The following is an 18,970-nucleotide window of genomic DNA, read 5'->3' as shown; positions in this document are numbered from 1 at the left end:
TTTGGGACTAGCAGAAAAAAAGAAAAAAAAAGACACTAGGCACAAATATAAACAGAGTGAGTTAGTGATCATAAGACAGTGATTAAATTTTATGTTGACTGTCAAACCTACTGCAACCCTTCTTCTTTATTCGAGCTTGGAGCTGGCCATGGACTAAATATATGACATTAAGCACAAATATAGGTAGAGTTGCCATTCATTAGTGATCAAATATAATAAATAGAAACAATGACCGATAAATATAGCCTCAATTTGAAGAAGAATGGTATTAAGTAGAAAACCCTCCAAATAAAATAAAAAGAAGACTTCTAATAAACAAATAAAGAGCCAAAGGTCAAATAAATTCTTTTCAAATTTTTACTGTTAGTTACATTTTCCTTATTCATTCTCTTATATGGGATTATAATATTTTGTCTTCCAACTTTTACATCTCCAAAAAGTCAAATAAAATTTTTTTTTTCTTTTATAAAATTACATTCTGTCCCTATAATTTAGGAATGTAACAAATTAATCAATTTAGTTTCAAAAATAGTAAATTGATAAACTTAAAAAAAAAAAAAATTATTATAACAACAAAATCGTCATAACAATTTAAAACTTTTGACTCAATTACCTTATAAAAATCCCCAAAACGACGACGCTTCTGTGGAAAATAAACTGATAAAACGAATATGAAATAAATATTCAGTTAAGAGCTTTCACCGGAGAAGAAAGAAGAAGAAGAAAATGCAGGACGACTCGGCCGAGTCGAGCCCCGAGTTCCGAGTGGGCCAGCGAGTCCACTCAGCGAACGATCCAAGAAGAATCGGAACGGTAAAGTACGTTGGGCCCATCGAGGGCCACGCTGGCGAGTGGGTCGGCGTGGACTGGGACACCGGAGAAGCCAAGCACGATGGATCCGTCAACGGGATCCGATACTTTCAGGCCGGGTCGGATCGGTCCGGGTCGTTTGTTCGGACCAAAGTGATTAGCCCGGGGATTTCGCTGGTAAGAGCTCTGGAGCTCAGGTACCGAACCGATTCGACGAAAGAAGAGGAAGGTAAATAGTGTGTGTTGTTGTTATGTGTTTAAACGCATTGTTGTTTTTTGGTCTTAGTTTGTGTTTGGTTGCTGAGAAAATAGTAATGTAGAGCTTGAAATTCTGATTTTGGAATGTTGAGTTATTGATTTCGCAGTGTATGAAGTGGATTCTTGGTTTGAGTTGTTAGATGTGTCCAAATGCATTATTATTGTCTCGGTTTGTGTTTGGTTGCTGACAATGTAGTGGAAAAGAAAGGAAAATGGAGAGCTTGAAATTGATTTTTTTTTTGGGTCTTGGTTTGTGTTTGCTTGCTGAGAAAATGGTCAAAAGGAAAGGAAAATTAGAGGGAAATTAGATTTCTTTTTTGGTTTCCAGAAATGCAAGTTACGGTCTTTACAGTGTCTGAAGTGAATTTTTAAGTTGTTTGATATGTCTAAAGGCGGTATTATTGTCTCGGTTTGTGTTTGGTTGCTAAGAAAATAGTGGAAAAAGAAGAGGAAAATGGAGAACTTGAAATTGATTTGTGTGTGTGTGTGTGCGTGTTTGTTGTTTTGGAATGTTAATTTATTGTTTTTAGTGTATGAAGTGGATGCTTGGTTTAAGTTGTTCGAAATCTCTAAATGCATTATTGTTGTCTCAGCTTGTGTTTGAGAAAGTTGTGGATAAGGAAAAGGAATTGGATTTCATTTTTGGTTTCAGAAAATGAAAGCTGTGGTCTTTACAGTGTATGATGTGAATTTTAAGGGGTTCAGTATCTTTAAATTCTGTATTATTGTCTTGGTTTGCGTTTCATTGCTAAGAAAATAGTGGAAAGAAAAGGAAAATGGAGAGCTTGAATGTGATTTTGTGTGTTTTGGAATGATAAGTTCTTGTTTTAAGAGTGTATGAAGTGGATTTCTGGTTTAAGTTAGTTGATATATCTAAATGCATTATTTTTTTCTAGGTTTGTGTTTGGTTGCTGAGGAAGTAGTGAAAAAGAGAGGAAAATGAGGGGGAAATTGATTTAATTTTTGGTTTTGAAAAATGAAAGTTATGGTCTTTACAGTGTATGAAGTGAATTATCAAGTTGTTCGATATCTTTAAATGCTTTATTATTGGTTTGGTTTGTGTTTGGGTGCTGAGAAAATAGTGGAAAAAGAAAAGGAAAAATGGAGTGCTTGTGTTTTGTGTGTTTGTTTTGGAATGTTGAGTTCATTGGAAGTTTGGTTTAAGTTAGTTGATATCTTTAAATGCATTATTATTTTATTGGCTTCTGTACAGTTGTTGAGAAAGTAGTGGAGAGGGAAAGGAAAATGAGAGGGAAATTGATTTCATTTTTGGTTTGAAAAAATAGGAATTATGATCTTTACAGTGTATGAAGTGAATTATGAAGTTGTTTGATATATCTTTAAATGCAGTATTATTGTCTTTGTTTGTGTTGGTTGCTAAGAAAATAGTGGAAAAAGAAAAGGAAATTGGAGAGCTTAAAATTGATGCATTTGTGTGTTTGTTTTGGAATGTTAAGTTATTGTTTTTATGGTGTATGAGGTGGATGCTTGATTTAAGTGGTTCGATATCTCTAAATGCATTATTGTTTTATCGGTTTGTGTTTGGTTGCTGAGAAATTTGTGGAAAAGAAAGGAAATTGATTTCATTTTTTGGTTTCAAAAATGCAAGTTACAGTTTTTATAGTGTTTGAAGTGAATTCTTGGTTTAAAGTTGTTTTGATCTCCAAACACATTATTATTGTCTTGGTTTCTATTTGGTTGTTGTCTTGCTGAGAAAAAATAGTGAAAGAGAAAAGGAAGAGATTTTTGTGTTTGTTTAGTAAGGTTAAGCTATTTTTTTTACATTGAATGAAGTGGATTCTTAGTTTAAGTTAGATGTATCTAATGGATTATATTCTTGGTTTTTGTTTTGTTGCTGAGAAAATAGTGGACATAAGAGGAAAATCAGAGGAAATTGATTTCATTTTTAGTATAAAAAATGCAAGTTACAATCTTTACAGTGTATGAAGTGAATTCTTAGCTCTAAATCTATTCTTATTGTATTGGTTTCTGTTTGGTTGCTAAGAAACTAGTGGGAAAGAAAGGAAGGAAGAGAAATTAGTTGATTTCAGTTTTGGTTTCGAATGGAAGTTATGCTACAGTGTATGAAGTTGTTAAATTGTTTGGCATTGCTAAAATTTTGAGATTAAGTGAGTTTAAGTTATTTCTAGTTTTGGATCTATACACTACGCTCTTTTTTTTTTTCTTTTTTTCTTTTTTGGCATAGTATTTTATCAATTCTTTTTCTCATTTCAGATTTACGTTTCCAACCTGATTCAGATTTATAATCATGCGACATTTAGAAAAATTGCGATGTGAAGTATTTGGTGAAAGTTTAAAGACATGATAAGCTTATGATTTGTTGGATATAAGTAACATTTAGAAAACTTTGGAAATTCTGTTTTGAATATGTGTTGATTGTTGTGTTGCAGATGAAATGTATGTATTTTCAGCTAGCAATAAGCGTGTATCAGTTCAACTGGTTGGTAAAGATAAAATTCAAGACAAGCTAAGTCGATTTGAGGAGTTAACTGGTGCATCACTATCTTATTTGGGTGTTAGTACTCCTGGAGACCCTGGTCAAATTGGTACTGCTGTGCCAAGTAAGTTGGTTTTATTTTCCTTTCCCTGAGATTTATGTTCCCTGGATACCTGGGTTTACCTTTATGCAATTGTTTTTAAATCTGGGCAGCTTATATAGCTGATTAGCAGTTTACCACATTACCAAAATTTAGCTTGACCAGAAAGCAATCAGAGCTTCTTGTCTTTAATAGAGAAATTGGTCAAGATTGTTTTTCCTTGATATATTTGATTTTTCTTTCCTTATTGAGGCCAAAAATAAAAATAAAAATATTTAAATGAAATGGCTTTGGTCAGAATCAAATTATTAGATGACTAGATTGAGGTAACTTCCTATGCTTGAGCATATTTATACTAAATTGGTCTATCTGACTTTTGAGGTTCAGATTCCCTAAGTTCGGGTCACATACTGAAACCAATATCCATGATCATAGTTATACTCTTTTGAGTCTTTGTTTTGGATGTTCTACTAGCTGCCTCGTGTTGATCCTTGAATCCCCTTTCCATGCTTGCTATATGTGAGCGTGTGCTTGAGCATCCATGTTTGCACAGGAATAGTCCTTGTGATTTGCACATCTTTAGGACATTAAAAAGAAAGGTTAAATTCACAATAAACAATTTTATTTATTTATATTTTTTATTGTTTCTCCTCTACTAATAGGCCTTAAAACCAGTCAGTCTACAATGAATCTACATTGTGGATTTGACCTTTTTGTTTCTGTTACTATAAAATTTTTACATCCAGGTAATTCCTGTACTGTTATTAATTTATAATGCTCTTATCTCAGATTTAAAGGAGCTTGACTTGACCGGAAATTTGCTATCAGAATGGAAGGTACATTTTTTAAAACACTGATCAATTGCCCCTTTTTGTCCACCAAAGGCTAAATTTGAGTGCAGTAGAGCTTTCTAGATTAAACAATTTGTTGTTGCACATTGCATTTATGTTACCAAGTTATTTGTATCCTTATTACTACATTCTGATTGTTTCTAATTCTTCCTTGTAATTTGCTAGTATTAAGTGCTACTTGATTTCAGTTCTGGACCTCATTCGGGTTCTTATTTTCTTGCAGGATGTTAGCACCATCTGTGAGCAGTTACCAGCTCTTGCAGCCCTCAACTTATCTAACAATTTAATGTCTTTAGATATTTATGGGCTGGCACAGCTAAAAAGCATCCGTATTTTAGTCTTAAACGATACTGGCATAAAGTGGACACAGGTGCCTTGATTTTTTCTCCTTTTCTTGTCACATAAAAATGTTTGTTGATATTGATGGTCCTCCCTTTTTTGGGGATCTCCTCTGTCAATGTTGGGGTCTCATGTTCCATAGCCTTGTGGTCTAGCTTTGCTGCCATTACCTCCGGGGACTGGCCATGAGACATACAATTCTTTTTAAAATGTTGTTTTCAAAAACTTATATAAGGAGAAGTACTCCTTTCTTCCCTCAATGTGATATATGTTGTTTTATTGTCTATGGCAGATTGAAAAACTTAAACATTCACTCCCAGCAATTGAAGAACTACATCTAATGGGGAATAATATCAGCACAATAGAGGTACATTATATTCCCTTTTATGATGCTGTTGAATTTGTTCAAATTGTAATCTTAAATGAAGTTACTAGGTCATATTTTGGATATTATTAAATAAAATGTACTTATCATTGTTTTTTATATACTTTTTTGTTGTGGGTTATGGTGTTGTGTTATGGATATACTCATATACTGTAGAATGTTCCTCTAATCTTTGTATCTTTATGTTTTTTTACCTATATAAAGAAAATAATTTTTTAGACACTACAGCCCTGTTTTTATTTCCGTTTTGCTTTGCAGCCTACATCATCCTCTGTAGTTCAGGGATTTGATTCTCTGCGGCTTCTGAATTTGGAAGATAATTGTATAGCTGAGTGGGATGAAATCTTAAAGCTTTCTCAGATAAGAGGGTAAAGTGAAGTTTGTATTCTTCTGTTGGTACTTTTTACCATCTAAATTTCTCTCGATTCAACATCTAATCTTCTGTTGAGCTACCAAGTTTTCTTGGGGATTGTTGCAATGTTGTTTCAGCTTGGAGCAGCTTCATTTGAACAAGAACAATTTGAACCGCATCTACTATCCTCATAACACTAGAATACATGAATTTCTTGGTGGTAATGAATCACAGAAAGAAAGAAAGCTATTCACAAATTTGCGTTGTCTTCTTCTGGGTAAATATATGTAACTAGTAAACACCTGACTTTATTTGACTCTTTTATAAGCGTTCTTGATTTGTTGGCTTACACATTGCATGCTTCAGGAGGTAACAATATCGAGGATCTCGCCTCTGTTGACGCGTTAAATTCATTTCCTAAATTGGTGGTAAGATTTTGTTATGATAATCATCTGTTATGTCATTAAACATGTTCAATATCTGATTAGGTGCATTTGACATGCTGTTCAGACTCCTTTTTTCTAGGTACCCAGAAAATAGCTTACATGTATATTACACTCCTTTATCAAGGACAAATAGAATCGATCCATATGTAGATAGTTTTCCTTTTGTAATTCTTTAGGCTACTTCATGATTATTTTCACAAGGTAGTCTCCTATCAATAAATTTATTTTTACCTATAAAAAAAGAAAAGAAAGGACAAATAGGAAATCTTAGGACTGGCTCATTTGTCAATTAGGTAGCATACAATGATCTTTTTAATTCTTTCTCTTGACTGACTCTTGACTTGCAAGGCTGAGGCCTTTTTTTTTCCCTATAAATTGTTCCAGCTGGATTAGTTGTGCTTACTGCATCACTCTGGTTACATAATAACCTCGATCCAATTCAAGAAGAATCTCTCAGATAGCATTTTCTTGAAGAAGCTACTAGATAGAATTCAGAACCTAGACATTTATGTATAAGCTTTCTAGACCCTCATGCATGGAGTATAGTTCAAGCTTCAATTTTATTTTGTTTTATATATGTAAGCCAAGAGTCTTGTAGCTTAATTGGTTAGCACTTCTTGGTGTTACTAACGGAGACATCCAAGGTTCAAATCCCCCCTCCCTATTGTAATTATCAATATATATATATATATTATGTAAGTTATGTTGGTGGGCATACATGAACTTGATGGCATATTCCATCTCTTGTTTGTAACTGAAAACTAGGCCTCTTCTGCCAATTTGGAGGACTAAATAATTTGCTAAAGTTGAACTATATGATATTGATTCTAATGAACTTCAAAATACTTTAAAGTCTCAATGGTTTACTACAAAATCTTAAATGATTCTCTTTTTCCCCTCTGTGCTTGAGCCAACTCCTTTCTGATCACTACTGTTCTGATATATATAAATATATATTTTTTCTTTTGGGTTACATTCAAAGGATATCAGGCTTTCCGAGAATCCAGTAGCTGATCCTGGAAGAGGGGGAATTCCAAGATTTGTTTTGATTGCACGTTTAGCTAAAGTTGAAATACTAAATGGGAGTGAGGTAAACTGTTGAAGTTCTATGCAGTCAACATTGCTTTCTTTACGAAGTTTATCTAATGTACTCGTCTAATTTACTTTTCAGGTAAGCCCTCGTGAAAGGAAAGACTCTGAGATTCGGTATGTTTTTCCTAGCCAATCCTTCAGTTTACCTTTACTGCACTAAAGGCATGCATTTATATAGGCAATTATCCTCACCTTTGCCCTCTTTCATATTTATAACAAGTGATCTTCTTTTATGTGTTATAGTTTTTTGATCTTTTGATGGTTTACTGTTTTTATTTTAATAAATATTAAGCATTCTTCTAATTATGATATAAAGAGAGCCTGTTTGAGTGGATCAATATGGCAGGGATGTTTTCTTTTACTGCTTTGCCTGTATTACTTGACTGATGTACGTTTAACGTTTAAATTTTATGGTCTTTAAAAAAAAAAAAAAAAAACCCTTGCTACGTATTGATTTTGAGAAATCTTTTGAATACCATAATTTCTTTTCAGTTTAACAGGGTTATCTATTTTATGGCATTATGTGCTCTATATGATGTTTAACAAAGAAAATACACGTGATTCATGGTTCCCGAAATTTCGTACATTTGTGGTTTCTGATGGGAGTGGTGGAGAGAAACTAGGCTTTGATGGTATGGTAAGGTGTATTGCAGATTATTTTCACAAGATAATTTACTCATGATCTCTTTTGCAGGTATGTTCGTTTAATTATGTCCAAGTTGCATGATCCTCAAGAAATCAAACAAGTGCATCCCAGGTAAATTTACTCCAGTCAAGTGTTTGCCTAATTAACCTTGGGTTTTGATATTGAGCAGGGTTGTAAATAAGTATGGAATACCTAAATATTTTGTGTCCTAATTTATGTATGTTGTTTCCTGAACTTTTCTGAACATTTTGATGTAAAGGTATTAGCGTTAGGTTTATCTACAATGAAAAAACCGTTCTGTTACAAGTCTAACTAACTGTTTAGTGTTCCTCCTTGAAACACAAATAATTAAACAAAGTAATTCAGATGGTTTAGGAAAAGTTCAGACTCTGTTGCCATGTCTTATTCCAGGGATAGCAACTATGGGTAGATTTAATAGAATAGAACACCAATCTTGATGTAAATTCCAGGGAAGTGTCACCTTATGGACCATTACTTCCTAATATGATTTCACATGGGCTTACAAAAAATTGATTTTGTTTTGACATTGTAAACTTTCATGATATGGACTTCTTTCTCTAAAATTACAGGTTTGCTGAGCTTAAAAATTTTCATGGAATTGAGGATGAAAGGCCATCCGTTGGAGTAGCAAGCCTACAAAAAATGGCTTCAGGACTATTGTGTATGAATCCAACATTCTGATATCAGTTTCTCTTTTGCTCTTACAATATCTATAATCATTTGGTCTATACATATTCATGTAGCTATCACTTTGAAATGTGTGGGAGCAACTATGGGCGAGAAGCCTCCATTGACTAAGAAATTGCCAGCAACCACCACGGTTAAATTCCAGCCTTTATCTAAATTGTGTCTGGTTGGATGAATTTTAGGATTTTACATTTAAAATGATTTCATTTACTTTAGGTTGGTAAGCTAAAGAGTCTATCTGAAAGCTTTTTCAAGTTGAAGTCTATCAAGCCTAAATTGTTCCTTCAAGAAGAGGTTTGTCCCTTCCGTCTTTTGCTTTTTGAATATCATTGATAATAACACTACACCATATATTGAGAAGTTACACATTTTGGATTTGGATTCTTATTCAAATATATGTCCAAAAGATGACATTTTGGAAATATCAATACACATGCCTAGGTCACTGCCTCCTGTGCTTCAAAAGCATAAGAACCAAGAGAATTTTGTACATCAGCAACTAATGTCTCTTGCTAATAAGTTGTGTTCCTGAATTTTCAGGGTTCTCCTTTACCGATATTGCTTGATGATGAAATGGAATCTTTGATGGACCTTGGAATTGGGAATGGGTCAACCATTCTTATTGATGAAGAGAGTTGACAAAGAAGTAATGTCGCACAATTAATATACTTATAGAGAGAATATTACTGATTTTCTGCAATTTCTCCACTTGTTGATGCATGTAATGCATACTATGGTTTGCTCAAAAATTTTTGTTTATACTTTGATAGGTGTTCTGTGCAGAAAGTCTGCATAACCAGACAGAACATGTCTCTGTAAAAGCTGGTATCATGGTGTTCTATTGTATTGTCAGAATTGTGCAGAAAGTCTGCATATCGATGATTAGATGCAGGTTGAATTTACAAACATGAAGCAGCTTACTCAAAAACTTGCTTATGCTGGAGATCAGCATGGTCAACCAACCAATTAGCTTCTCTTTAAATATGGATACATCCACCATTTTGAACTAAGAATCTGAGGATCCAGTATAAATTATTGTTATCAATTTGTAACAAGAAGATATCCCTTGGCAAACAGCACATAGTTCAATTGCATTATTTATGGTAATACCAATTTCCATAGAAAATCCTATTATCAATTTACCATCCGTCCTATCTCTAACTATCCTTCCTGCTCCAGCCCATCCCAGATTTCCTAAAACACTTTACGTTCCATCAAATTTTAAGTTTAATTAAAATATCAGGAGGAACCCAGCGTATATATTGGCTAATCTGAAGGTTAGGGCCCAATTAATACAATCCCTCAGGGACACAATTTATCGACAAAAAATATAGGCACTTCCAGCAAGCCATATATGCCAGCCTGAAAAACTATTAGACCATTCCACTTGGCGTAGTTTAGATCATGCGCCCAACAGCAATCCCAGAGCACAACGGGAACAGAATTGATCATGGCTACTACTAGAATGAGCAAAAACAAAACTGCAGGTTGGAAGATGATTAAGATTATTCTCTCCTTTATCTATACTCTATATAAAAAAAGGACAGTTAAGTTGCTTGTGTTTGGCAAAACGATACTAAGAAACTTAAAACGGTAGACTCAACAGATTGGTAGAATTACATTGTTGCTCCTACAGATATATGTGAGCTGAGAAAAGAAACATTGGAGCTAGGAGCACTTTTTGTTCTTTGTTGGCTATGAGTTAGCCGATGCTTATTCCCCACTTTTTGGTCTTTTCCTCTATAATTTTCTGCTGACAAATTTGGTAGAAATTACTTTGTTTCTTGTAATTTCATTCATTAGCTAGAGAAAAAGTGGGGGCTTTTTAGTTTTTTTATTCTCAACTCTGTGGTGTTGCCAGCTGTTTCAGCTTTATAGTGCAGCCAGCTGTGTTGCATTTTTAGGTAAATTACCATCTTCACTCTTAAGTACATGGGTAGGCTAAAAGAGTCTATACTCTATATAAAAAAGGACAGTTGAGCTGCTTGTGTTTGGCAAAACGATACTAAAAAACTTAAAACGGTAGACTCTAACAGATTGATAGAATCAAGGTTGTCAAAATCGGGATCCTACGTAAGATCGTTGGAGGTATGTGAGATCGTGAATCGTAGGATCGGATCGTGGATCGTAAGATTCTACATTATTTAAGGAAAAAACAAAAAATACACATTGATATATTAAATAATCACATAAATTATACATTCATTGATATAATTACCATACATCATTACATCCATTTGCAAGTATCATTTAAAGAGACCAAAAACCTCAATATATGACACTCTATTGGGATATTTTTTATTTGAGTCCAACTGACACTCTCTCTACATTAGAGTGGAAAAACTTGGTCTATTGGGATTTTATTTTTCATTTGGGTCCAACTGAGCCTTCTGTCAAGTTAAAGAAGATTATAAGAAACCAAAGTTGTTTAGGATCGTCAAAATCATGCGATCCTACCGATCCTGAACGATCGCTAAGATCCTTGAAAGATCTAGATCGTTTTGAGTAGGTAGAATCGTAAAATCGTAGGATCGTAAGATCCAGATCGGGATTTTGACAACCATGGATAGAATTACATGGTTGCTCCTACAGATATATGTGAGCTGAGAAAAAAAAACGTTGGAGCTTGGAACACTTTTTGGTCTTTGCCGGCACAGAGTTGGTCGATGCTTATTCCCCACTTTTTGGTCTTTTCCTCTATAATTACCTGTAACTTCATTTGTTAGCTAGAGAAAAAGTGGAGGCTTTTAGTCTTTTTGTTCTCAACTCTGTGGTGCTGCTAGTCGTTTCAGCTTTTTAGTACAGCCAGTTGTGTTGCCTTTTTATTAAACCCGACTGGATGTTGACTCGATCTATAAGCTATGTCACTAGGTCACTGGTTCAACTAGTGTGTCAAAAAGAAAAAAAAAAGAGGCATATGTCTAAATTAAACTCACCATTATGATTGAAAATCAATATTTCATAACCAATAGCATTTGAAAAAAAAAACGAATTAATTTATATTTGTCAGTAAAGTTAAAGTCAGCTAAAACACACTCACACTATACACGACTCAAAAAAAAAAAAAAAAAACCAAAGATGCTAAAACTAAAAAGCAATTAAGAAAAAAAGAAAAAAGAAGAAGATAGTTGGTGACATAAAGTTATATGGTCATACTTACAAGTGAAATTACACTTTCCCACCCTAAACTATGTATTAAATTATACTTTACACCATAAACTATTTGATTGCACACTTTACACCCTAAACTATCACATTTATTACACTTTATACCCCGGTATTGTTTTTGTTGCTATATTTAACAGAATCTTGTTACATGTGACAAGCACATGCTTCTTGCTTAGATGGAATAAATTTAAAACACTGAAATACCCTTCTTCAAAATAAATTAAAACAAAACCTAAAATTTTCCACACCTTGCACTGCATTCAAGATCCAACAAGATTCAACGTCTTGGATCCCATGGCAAAAGCCATTACCAGACGTCATCTTCATAATTCTTTTGTTAAAATGTTCATAATATTCAATCACAAATATTAGCACTACAACAGAAAAAGCAATGACAGAAGTTGCATAGACAGTCAGACCTAAATGACCAAGCTATAATACTAGGTAAAATACCTAATACAATAACCGCCTTAAACTCAACATTACACTGAGCAAATACTTAGTAAAATACCTAATACAATAAACGCTGAACTCAACAGAACACTGACTAAAAATTTTCAACGAGGCGCGCCATACATTTGAGTTGAGTCATACTGAGCATAACCAGGCTGAGGTGACACAGTTTTGCCATAAGCAACTGGAGCAGTTGCTGGTGCACTTCCATAACCTCCTGATTGTGGGACAGACTGGTCGTAACCTTGTTGAGTTGGAGCTGGTTGAGCATAACCTGGCTGACCGCTTGGTGGTGCACTATAGGCTGAAGCAGGGGCACCACTGTAAGCAGGATCTTGTGGTCCTTGGTAACCGTAAGCTGCATTGTTAGGAGCTGCCTGCTCTGGGTAACCTTGTTGTGAAGCTGCGTATGGGCCATAACCCCCAGTAGGACCCACTTGCGCATACCCTTGTGCCTGCTGTGCACCAGGCTGACCATAACCTGGCTGCCCTCCTTGCTGTGGATAAACAGGACCAGATGCAGGTGGTGGCTGATTATAAGCATCAGCAGCAGGTACAGATCCATATGGAGGATATGATTGCTGCATCTGCCCACTGGATTGATATGGGTAAGGTTGTTGAGGAGTTGCATTTGGGCCATATGATTGAGCAGGAGCAGAACCTTGGTAAGGCATTTCCCCTGGTTGAGTGGCTCTAGGAGGGGCATAGGATTGGGGATGTGGTCCCTGTCCGTATGGCTGTGGCTTACCATACTGCTGTGCAGCATAACCCGGTTGAGTCTGTGAGTACACTGGCTGAGAACTTCCATGTCCTCCATAGGGATGCTGTGTTGGAGCATGATTTTCATATTTTGGTTCATCATATCCATGGCCATAGCTCTGCTGGTGGGGTGCTGCCTGAGAATAAGGAGCTGTATGTCCATAATCTGGCCCCTGTGGTTGTCCATAATTGTAATTTGCCTGGGATGATGGTGGACCCATAGCAGCAGCATGGGAAGGGCCATGACCATGTGAAGGAATTGGAGCAGAATGTTGGGCAGATGCTGGGGCATCAGACATGTGGCCTCCTTGTCCGCCATAGTAATCATAACCACCAGTATGTGAGGGTGGACCCTGCATGCTAGGCCTTTGTTCCCAACCACCACTGTAGTTGCCCCTTGGAGGGGCTTGTTGATGATAACTCCCATATCCTGGAGATGGATACTGTGGGTTATGACTTGGATATGGTCCTCGATGCTGGTAATCATATGCTGCAGGATGAGGACCCCGTGGACCCCATTGAGGTGGTCCAGTAGATCCACGAGGCCGATAGGCCTGCTGATTGAAACCACCCGAGAAAGATGATGGCCTCACAGGCTATTCCAAGCATAAGAAATAAAAAATTAGTAATCCATTCACAGTTAAATTAAGAACATTAACAAGGTAGAAGGTAATGAAAAACTGCTGCTTGAGCTTGGTAACCAAATCTCCTGTTCAAGACGTTGGAATCATTTTGTTTGAATGAGAATAAATATATATATATATATATATATATATATATGCATCACATGTCATTAAGGAAAAATCAAATGAGAGAAAAAGGAAAGCAAAGACAACAACACAAAAGAAAAAAACTGTGCTATGAGTTGTACTCCTAATATTATAATTACAACAGCTACTTTGAAAGAGCAGGTACTATAACAAGCAAGACACATGTTCATTGAAGAGTATATGAATATTACTATAAAAAGAAATCAAATATAAGAGATACAGTAGGCCAAGAACAAGATACAAACATATAACAAAACAAATCACATTTTACATTTTACATTTTCCAGACAATTTAAACTTTGCAATGCTACAAAGAACATACCATTTCAAAATTTCCTTAAAACCAATAGTAAAACTATCACAATTATTCCTTTTCAACCATGAAGAGAATATGAAAAAAAAATAGTTGGGGGGAAGGGGGGTGGAGGGACTCTGCTTCAATCAATTTAAAGCTTGCATCCATTAGATTTAAACCTGACCATAGACATTCATCAACCAGACTAATCAGTCCATCAACACTCCCACTCATCAATGGAAATCCTCTATTCATTGTACAAGGCCAGGACCTCTCCATGAATATGAGACTCCTATGTTTTGAGGACATAATGGCTGGTTTGGTCACACATCTAAAAAGCAAAACCATAATCCGTTTTTTCAAAATATGCAAAAATTATACATCAATAGCCATTGCTAACTTGGTCCTGAAAAGAATCATCATGCTTCTAAATAAAAATCAAGCAACAACTACCAACAACACTACCGATTCTTTATATGTTTAATCTTATTCATCATTTTACCTCCTTGTCCATCCATTCAAGGATCATTCCCGGTTAAAGAGTGATTTAAATTGCTATTAGTCTAACATATATATATGCTAATATGAGAGGGTAAATATATTTACCTTCATCTGGAGAGTGACTGAGGATGACATCATAGCCATGGTTTAATGGGAAGAGAACGTCCATAGAAGTTTACAAGGGGGAGGGGGAAATAGTAGTTTTTATGAAACAACAACTATTATCAACTATACCTGAATATATTAAAGTGTATTGTCAACAACGATATCAAAGTGAACTCCACTAGTTCTGAATGTTCTGTGTTGCTTTCTCTTAAGGATCAACAAATTTGTAAAACAATCCAAGTATACTTTCCCATCTTGCATAATTCTAGCGTCCTAAATGGTATAATCATATTCCATAACCTAATTCTAGTTTCCTAAATGGTATAATAATACTCCAAAAACTAAAAACATCACACCATGTCGCTCTCCATCACATCATTAAAGTGAATACTAGAATGATTACATGAAATAAAAGGGCACAAATGAAAAAACAAGATACTTCTATTACTATGCAACTAGTACAAAACACCAAGTCATTCAGATGACATCTCAAATTTGATAATAATAAACAGCAATCATGATCATAACATTCATAACTTAATCAAATGTTCAAAAAGACAAGACATTAGCAATTAATGCTCTTCAAAATTCCAAGTTTATCAACACAGATACATCACTGGTTAGATGCAAGGTCTCCCAGACAATTATAATTAAATAATATTCACACATATATCCTAGATGTTCAACATTAATTCAGCTCAGGTCTTATACGTAACATAATGGCCATGCTTTTAGCATTTACACTGCAGCTTAATGTAATATCAAATGACATGTACCATATTCTTCAAACATAGAATTAGACACAAGTTCTGAGGTACTCTCCCACACGCATTTTTAATCATTATGAAGCTTCACCAAACATGCTGCTTTCTTCCAACACATCTCATGCATAGAACATGGGTCTCACTAATGAGCACTAAGGTTAATATAATATAGTTTTACTGCATTATGATTTTTTTTAACTTTCAAGTCTCAAAGCAGTCTTACCAACTATTAACATCCTGGAATCTTGAGATTTAATGCCTGATACCTTTCTTTCATGGTTGAGAGTGAAGAGTGGTTGTCTATTGCTACACCACGAAAGCAATGCCGACCCCATGGAAAAGGCAATAGCCAAATCTGCATTTTTAAAGCCAACCAATTCGAAATCGGCACCTTCAAGATAAATAAATCATGGCAACCGACATCTTGGATTGAATATATGATCTTCCTAACAGCATTCAAGTGACCTTGGCATGGATCATTCATCAATATCGCAAACTCTTATGAACTATTCAAGTGATCAATCTCTCACTCCCATGGCAAAATTATCAAACAATTCTAGCCTAAATAAATGAAAAGGTGACACAGACATGCAAATTCAGTTGTTTGGACAGATAATCATGTCAAGACCACAGTATATGTTGCTTTGCCAGATTTGAAGATACAGAAATGCTGCTCAAGCAGTCCAGTGAGAAGAACACATCCGCACTAACCTAAACAAGGCATGAACAGGCACTATTGATAGTTACTAGATCCTATTCAAAAGAAAAACAGGACAACAGAGGTTGATGACAATAACAACAGCACCACCATAATCATTTAATTCTTCCCATCTTCGACTACTTAAGAAGTAATAATATAAGATTAACCGAAACATCAATAGAACTTAATGTGCAAAATTCTTCTTGTACAACTATGCAGGCTTAATATGTAGCAGCTTTCTGCATAAAAGTCAAGTAACTATCCCAGCTACTCCACTTGTCAGCCTTTCAAGTAGTATTACAATTTATATACATAGCAATACTGATTGTTAGAAAATGACCAGCATAATCTCCCTCAATACATGCGAATACTATTACTATATTTTCCAAAATGTTTATACTTTTTTTTCTTACATCGGCTTGCCCGGAGATTTCAGTAAAAGGAGATGTGAAGGATAATTTACAAAGGTAATTGTTGAGCAGAACAACCAATATCAGTGAAAACAATTATAGAATCAAAACACAATTTAACTGCATTTCTTTCCCTAGAGAAAAGCATAAGGTAAAAAACAAACCTGACTCATAACTTCCTTTATCAACTCTCTAGCCATTTCAATTTGCTTCTTGTCACCAGTCACTCGTACAGTTCTTTCTTTAGATTCATCTCCTTCTGGAAGATGTTGAGGTATCAACTAATGGGAGAAAACAGAAAAAATACCATCAGCACACATGTTGCATCACAAAACTTCAACAAAATAAAGAAATAGGTCACACCCCCATTTAGTCTACAACTACCTGGATGCGTGCTCCTGTTCTCGTCTGCAGACCTTTAATAGTCTCTCCACCCCTGCCTATTATTAAGCCAACCTGTACCAAGAAAGCTTGTGGCTTACATAAATAATGGTTCAAATGAATTAATACACATTAGTCATCAAAAGACTAACTGTCAACCTTCTCGTTTGGAACTTGTATCTGTACTTGTTCAGATGCTGCAGCAGCCTGTGCAGTAGTGAGGCCCCTGGCTATAAGGGAAGGAGAACCCCCTGCATCAGCCTGCAGAAAAACACATCAAAATCAAGCAATCTCCAAAAGAAACAACCAAAATCCCAAAATATTGCACATTGTGAGATGAAAAAGGAGTAACAATGGGAAAATAAAACTAAAATTCAGACAGTAGGAAACCTCTGCAATGACAGCATTTATAAGCTTCTCAGCCTTAGTTATACTATCCAAAGTTCCTATTATTTCCACAGGCCTTGTTGCAGATTGTGGATCAGCATCAGCATCCCTTGTGATTTGAATTTTTGCCCCTGAATTGTACTGCAAGTAACGAATAGTATCCCCAGCCTTTCCAATAAGAACTCCAACCTGCACCAGCATGCATAATACAATATATCAGTCAGAAACTTATTCAACTCTTTGGAGGGCTATCTTTCAGAAGATGCATCATTAGTGAACAAACCTTATTATTAGGCACCTCCATTTTGCGTGATGTAGTATCAGCACCCTCTGTAAATGGTTCCTGATTCTGCTCTTTAGACGGTTCTTGAGCGTTTTCCGTCACAGAATCCTCAACAGATGGTTGTTGGGCATCACCCGTCTCAGGATTTTCCACAGAGGGTGCTTCATCACCATCAGCCACTGTTTCCGGAACTTCCTCAGCAAGAGGTTGGGCATCCTCTGACTGCAAACCCTCCACATTAGGTTCCTCATTGTTCTCACCAACAGGCTCATCCCCATTCTCTTCCTTTTGTTGGTACCCATTTTCATTAGCTATAACACAAAAATTTGGGCATTACTTAATCGAAAACATGAAACCAAATTCACCCACAGTAAAAATGTTGTATAAAAAACACGTTAAAAAAATTCCATTTTCTACCTCAGCTAAATTTTCTTTTATTTCTTTCTCTCTGATTTTTATTTTTATTTTCTATTGCTTCTTTCTTAAGTTCTTGAAAAGTGTGCTTACATTTCTTTTCATTTTCCTAAACTGGAATATACTTTACCCAACAATTTTCCCATCCCATTTTTCTTTAATCTAATTGGGAGACATTGATTTCCCAGCTTAAAATACCAAAATGTAATATTTTTTTTTTTTTCAAGAAAAAACACAAACTAAATTTAAAAATCAAATCTTTGAAAAAAATTAATCACAGACATTGATTAGAAAAAACCCTAACTACAAAAAAAGAGAACAAATTCAACACCAAAGAAAAAAAAATCACACAAAAACCAAAACCTAATAAAACCCTAATTACAACAACAACAACAACAACAACAACAACACACCTGAGCCGTCAGATTTCTCATCAAGTCGCTGCCGCTTCACGGGCTCCGCCACGTCAGCGCCGTCATCGTCCTCATCATCCTCGTCGTCGTCGACGCCGTCTGCCGGAACGTCTTCGGGGTCGGCATTCAAATCGGCGATGTGGCCGTGCTCCGGAGCTCCGAGCTCCAGATCCTCAAGCTTCCGCTTGTGGTGATCCGGCTGCGAATTCGGGTTCGGGTCGGCCACCTCCTCCGCCTCCGAGCCACCAACAACAACAAATCCTTCCTCCGCCATTATAGGGTGCACGGAAACTCTGTGCTACCTGAGCTAGCTCTCTTTGATGATTTTTTTTGGTGCTTGCGTGTCAGTGATTGAGTGAGCGAGTGAGTTTTTTTTTTTTTGGGAGAGCGAGAATGAGACGAGGGATTTGAGAGAGGTTTAAGGCTTTATATATAAGAATGAGATATTTTTCTGTGTGTGTGAAAGTCTGAAAGAGACCCAATTTTTGTCTGTCTTGTTTATTTAGGGTTAGGGTTATTGGGGATGGGTTTGTGGTTTGCGGGTTGTGGGTATGGATATGGTATAGTGGGCCTTTTGTTGGGGCCTATTAGATTGGTTGTTTTGGGTTCTGAAAATGTCCATTTATTAGTCATAATTTTGGGCCTAGAATGGATAAATGGGATTGTTGCTAGTTATATACTAAGAAATTATTTTTACAGATTTTTTAAAATTGTTTTTAATT

General features: G+C 35.6%; 2 protein-coding genes across 4 annotated transcripts; one reads left to right on the top strand and one right to left on the bottom strand.

The window, feature by feature from the left end:
* Nucleotides 1-616: 616 nt before the first annotated feature.
* LOC115960655 (tubulin-folding cofactor E) lies at nucleotides 617-9,521 on the top strand. 2 transcript variants are annotated; one of them, XM_031079605.1, is made up of 16 exons: nucleotides 617-1,039; nucleotides 3,480-3,650; nucleotides 4,416-4,462; nucleotides 4,701-4,847; nucleotides 5,109-5,183; nucleotides 5,460-5,569; nucleotides 5,691-5,830; nucleotides 5,920-5,981; nucleotides 6,982-7,089; nucleotides 7,171-7,205; nucleotides 7,786-7,848; nucleotides 8,328-8,419; nucleotides 8,502-8,578; nucleotides 8,662-8,739; nucleotides 8,986-9,091; nucleotides 9,216-9,521. In XM_031079605.1, the coding sequence occupies exons 1-15, from the start codon at nucleotides 727-729 to the stop codon at nucleotides 9,082-9,084; spliced, it is 1,617 nt and encodes a 538-aa protein (XP_030935465.1). In that variant the 5' UTR covers nucleotides 617-726; the 3' UTR covers nucleotides 9,085-9,091; nucleotides 9,216-9,521. The 2 variants fall into 2 exon arrangements, with proteins under 2 accessions (XP_030935465.1, XP_030935464.1); XM_031079604.1 differs by having other exon boundaries at nucleotides 8,986-9,521.
* A 2,335-nt stretch (nucleotides 9,522-11,856) lies between these two features.
* On the bottom strand, nucleotides 11,857-18,660 carry LOC115960520 (far upstream element-binding protein 1-like). Of its 2 annotated transcripts, none has more exons than XM_031079451.1 (7): nucleotides 18,249-18,660; nucleotides 17,422-17,732; nucleotides 17,142-17,327; nucleotides 16,911-17,012; nucleotides 16,752-16,826; nucleotides 16,535-16,651; nucleotides 11,857-13,421 (listed from the first exon to the last, which is right to left on the bottom strand). In XM_031079451.1, the coding sequence occupies exons 1-7, from the start codon at nucleotides 18,520-18,522 to the stop codon at nucleotides 12,171-12,173; spliced, it is 2,316 nt and encodes a 771-aa protein (XP_030935311.1). In that variant the 5' UTR covers nucleotides 18,523-18,660; the 3' UTR covers nucleotides 11,857-12,170. The 2 variants fall into 2 exon arrangements, with proteins under 2 accessions (XP_030935311.1, XP_030935312.1); XM_031079452.1 differs by having other exon boundaries at nucleotides 16,755-16,826.
* Nucleotides 18,661-18,970: the final 310 nt, after the last annotated feature.

The sequence above is a fragment of the Quercus lobata genome, chromosome 9 (genome assembly GCF_001633185.2).
Source record: "Quercus lobata isolate SW786 chromosome 9, ValleyOak3.0 Primary Assembly, whole genome shotgun sequence".
Classification (NCBI taxonomy): Eukaryota; Viridiplantae; Streptophyta; class Magnoliopsida; order Fagales; family Fagaceae; genus Quercus; species Quercus lobata.
This window is presented reverse-complemented; position numbering and strand designations above follow the sequence as displayed.

Coding starts and splice junctions, on each gene's coding strand:
- LOC115960655 (XM_031079605.1), top strand. CDS start 727: ATGCAGGACGACTCGGCCGAGTCGAGCCCCGAGTTCCGAGTGGGCCAG. Junction 5,184..5,459: donor ATAATATCAGCACAATAGAG/GTACATTATATT, acceptor TTTGCTTTGCAG/CCTACATCATCCTCTGTAGT. Junction 5,831..5,919: donor TTTGCGTTGTCTTCTTCTGG/GTAAATATATGT, acceptor TGCATGCTTCAG/GAGGTAACAATATCGAGGAT.
- LOC115960520 (XM_031079451.1), bottom strand. CDS start 18,522: ATGGCGGAGGAAGGATTTGTTGTTGTTGGTGGCTCGGAGGCGGAGGAG. Junction 17,328..17,421: donor TGGAGGTGCCTAATAATAAG/GTTTGTTCACTA, acceptor ATGCTGGTGCAG/GTTGGAGTTCTTATTGGAAA. Junction 16,827..16,910: donor TACAAGTTCCAAACGAGAAG/GTTGACAGTTAG, acceptor TTCTTGGTACAG/GTTGGCTTAATAATAGGCAG.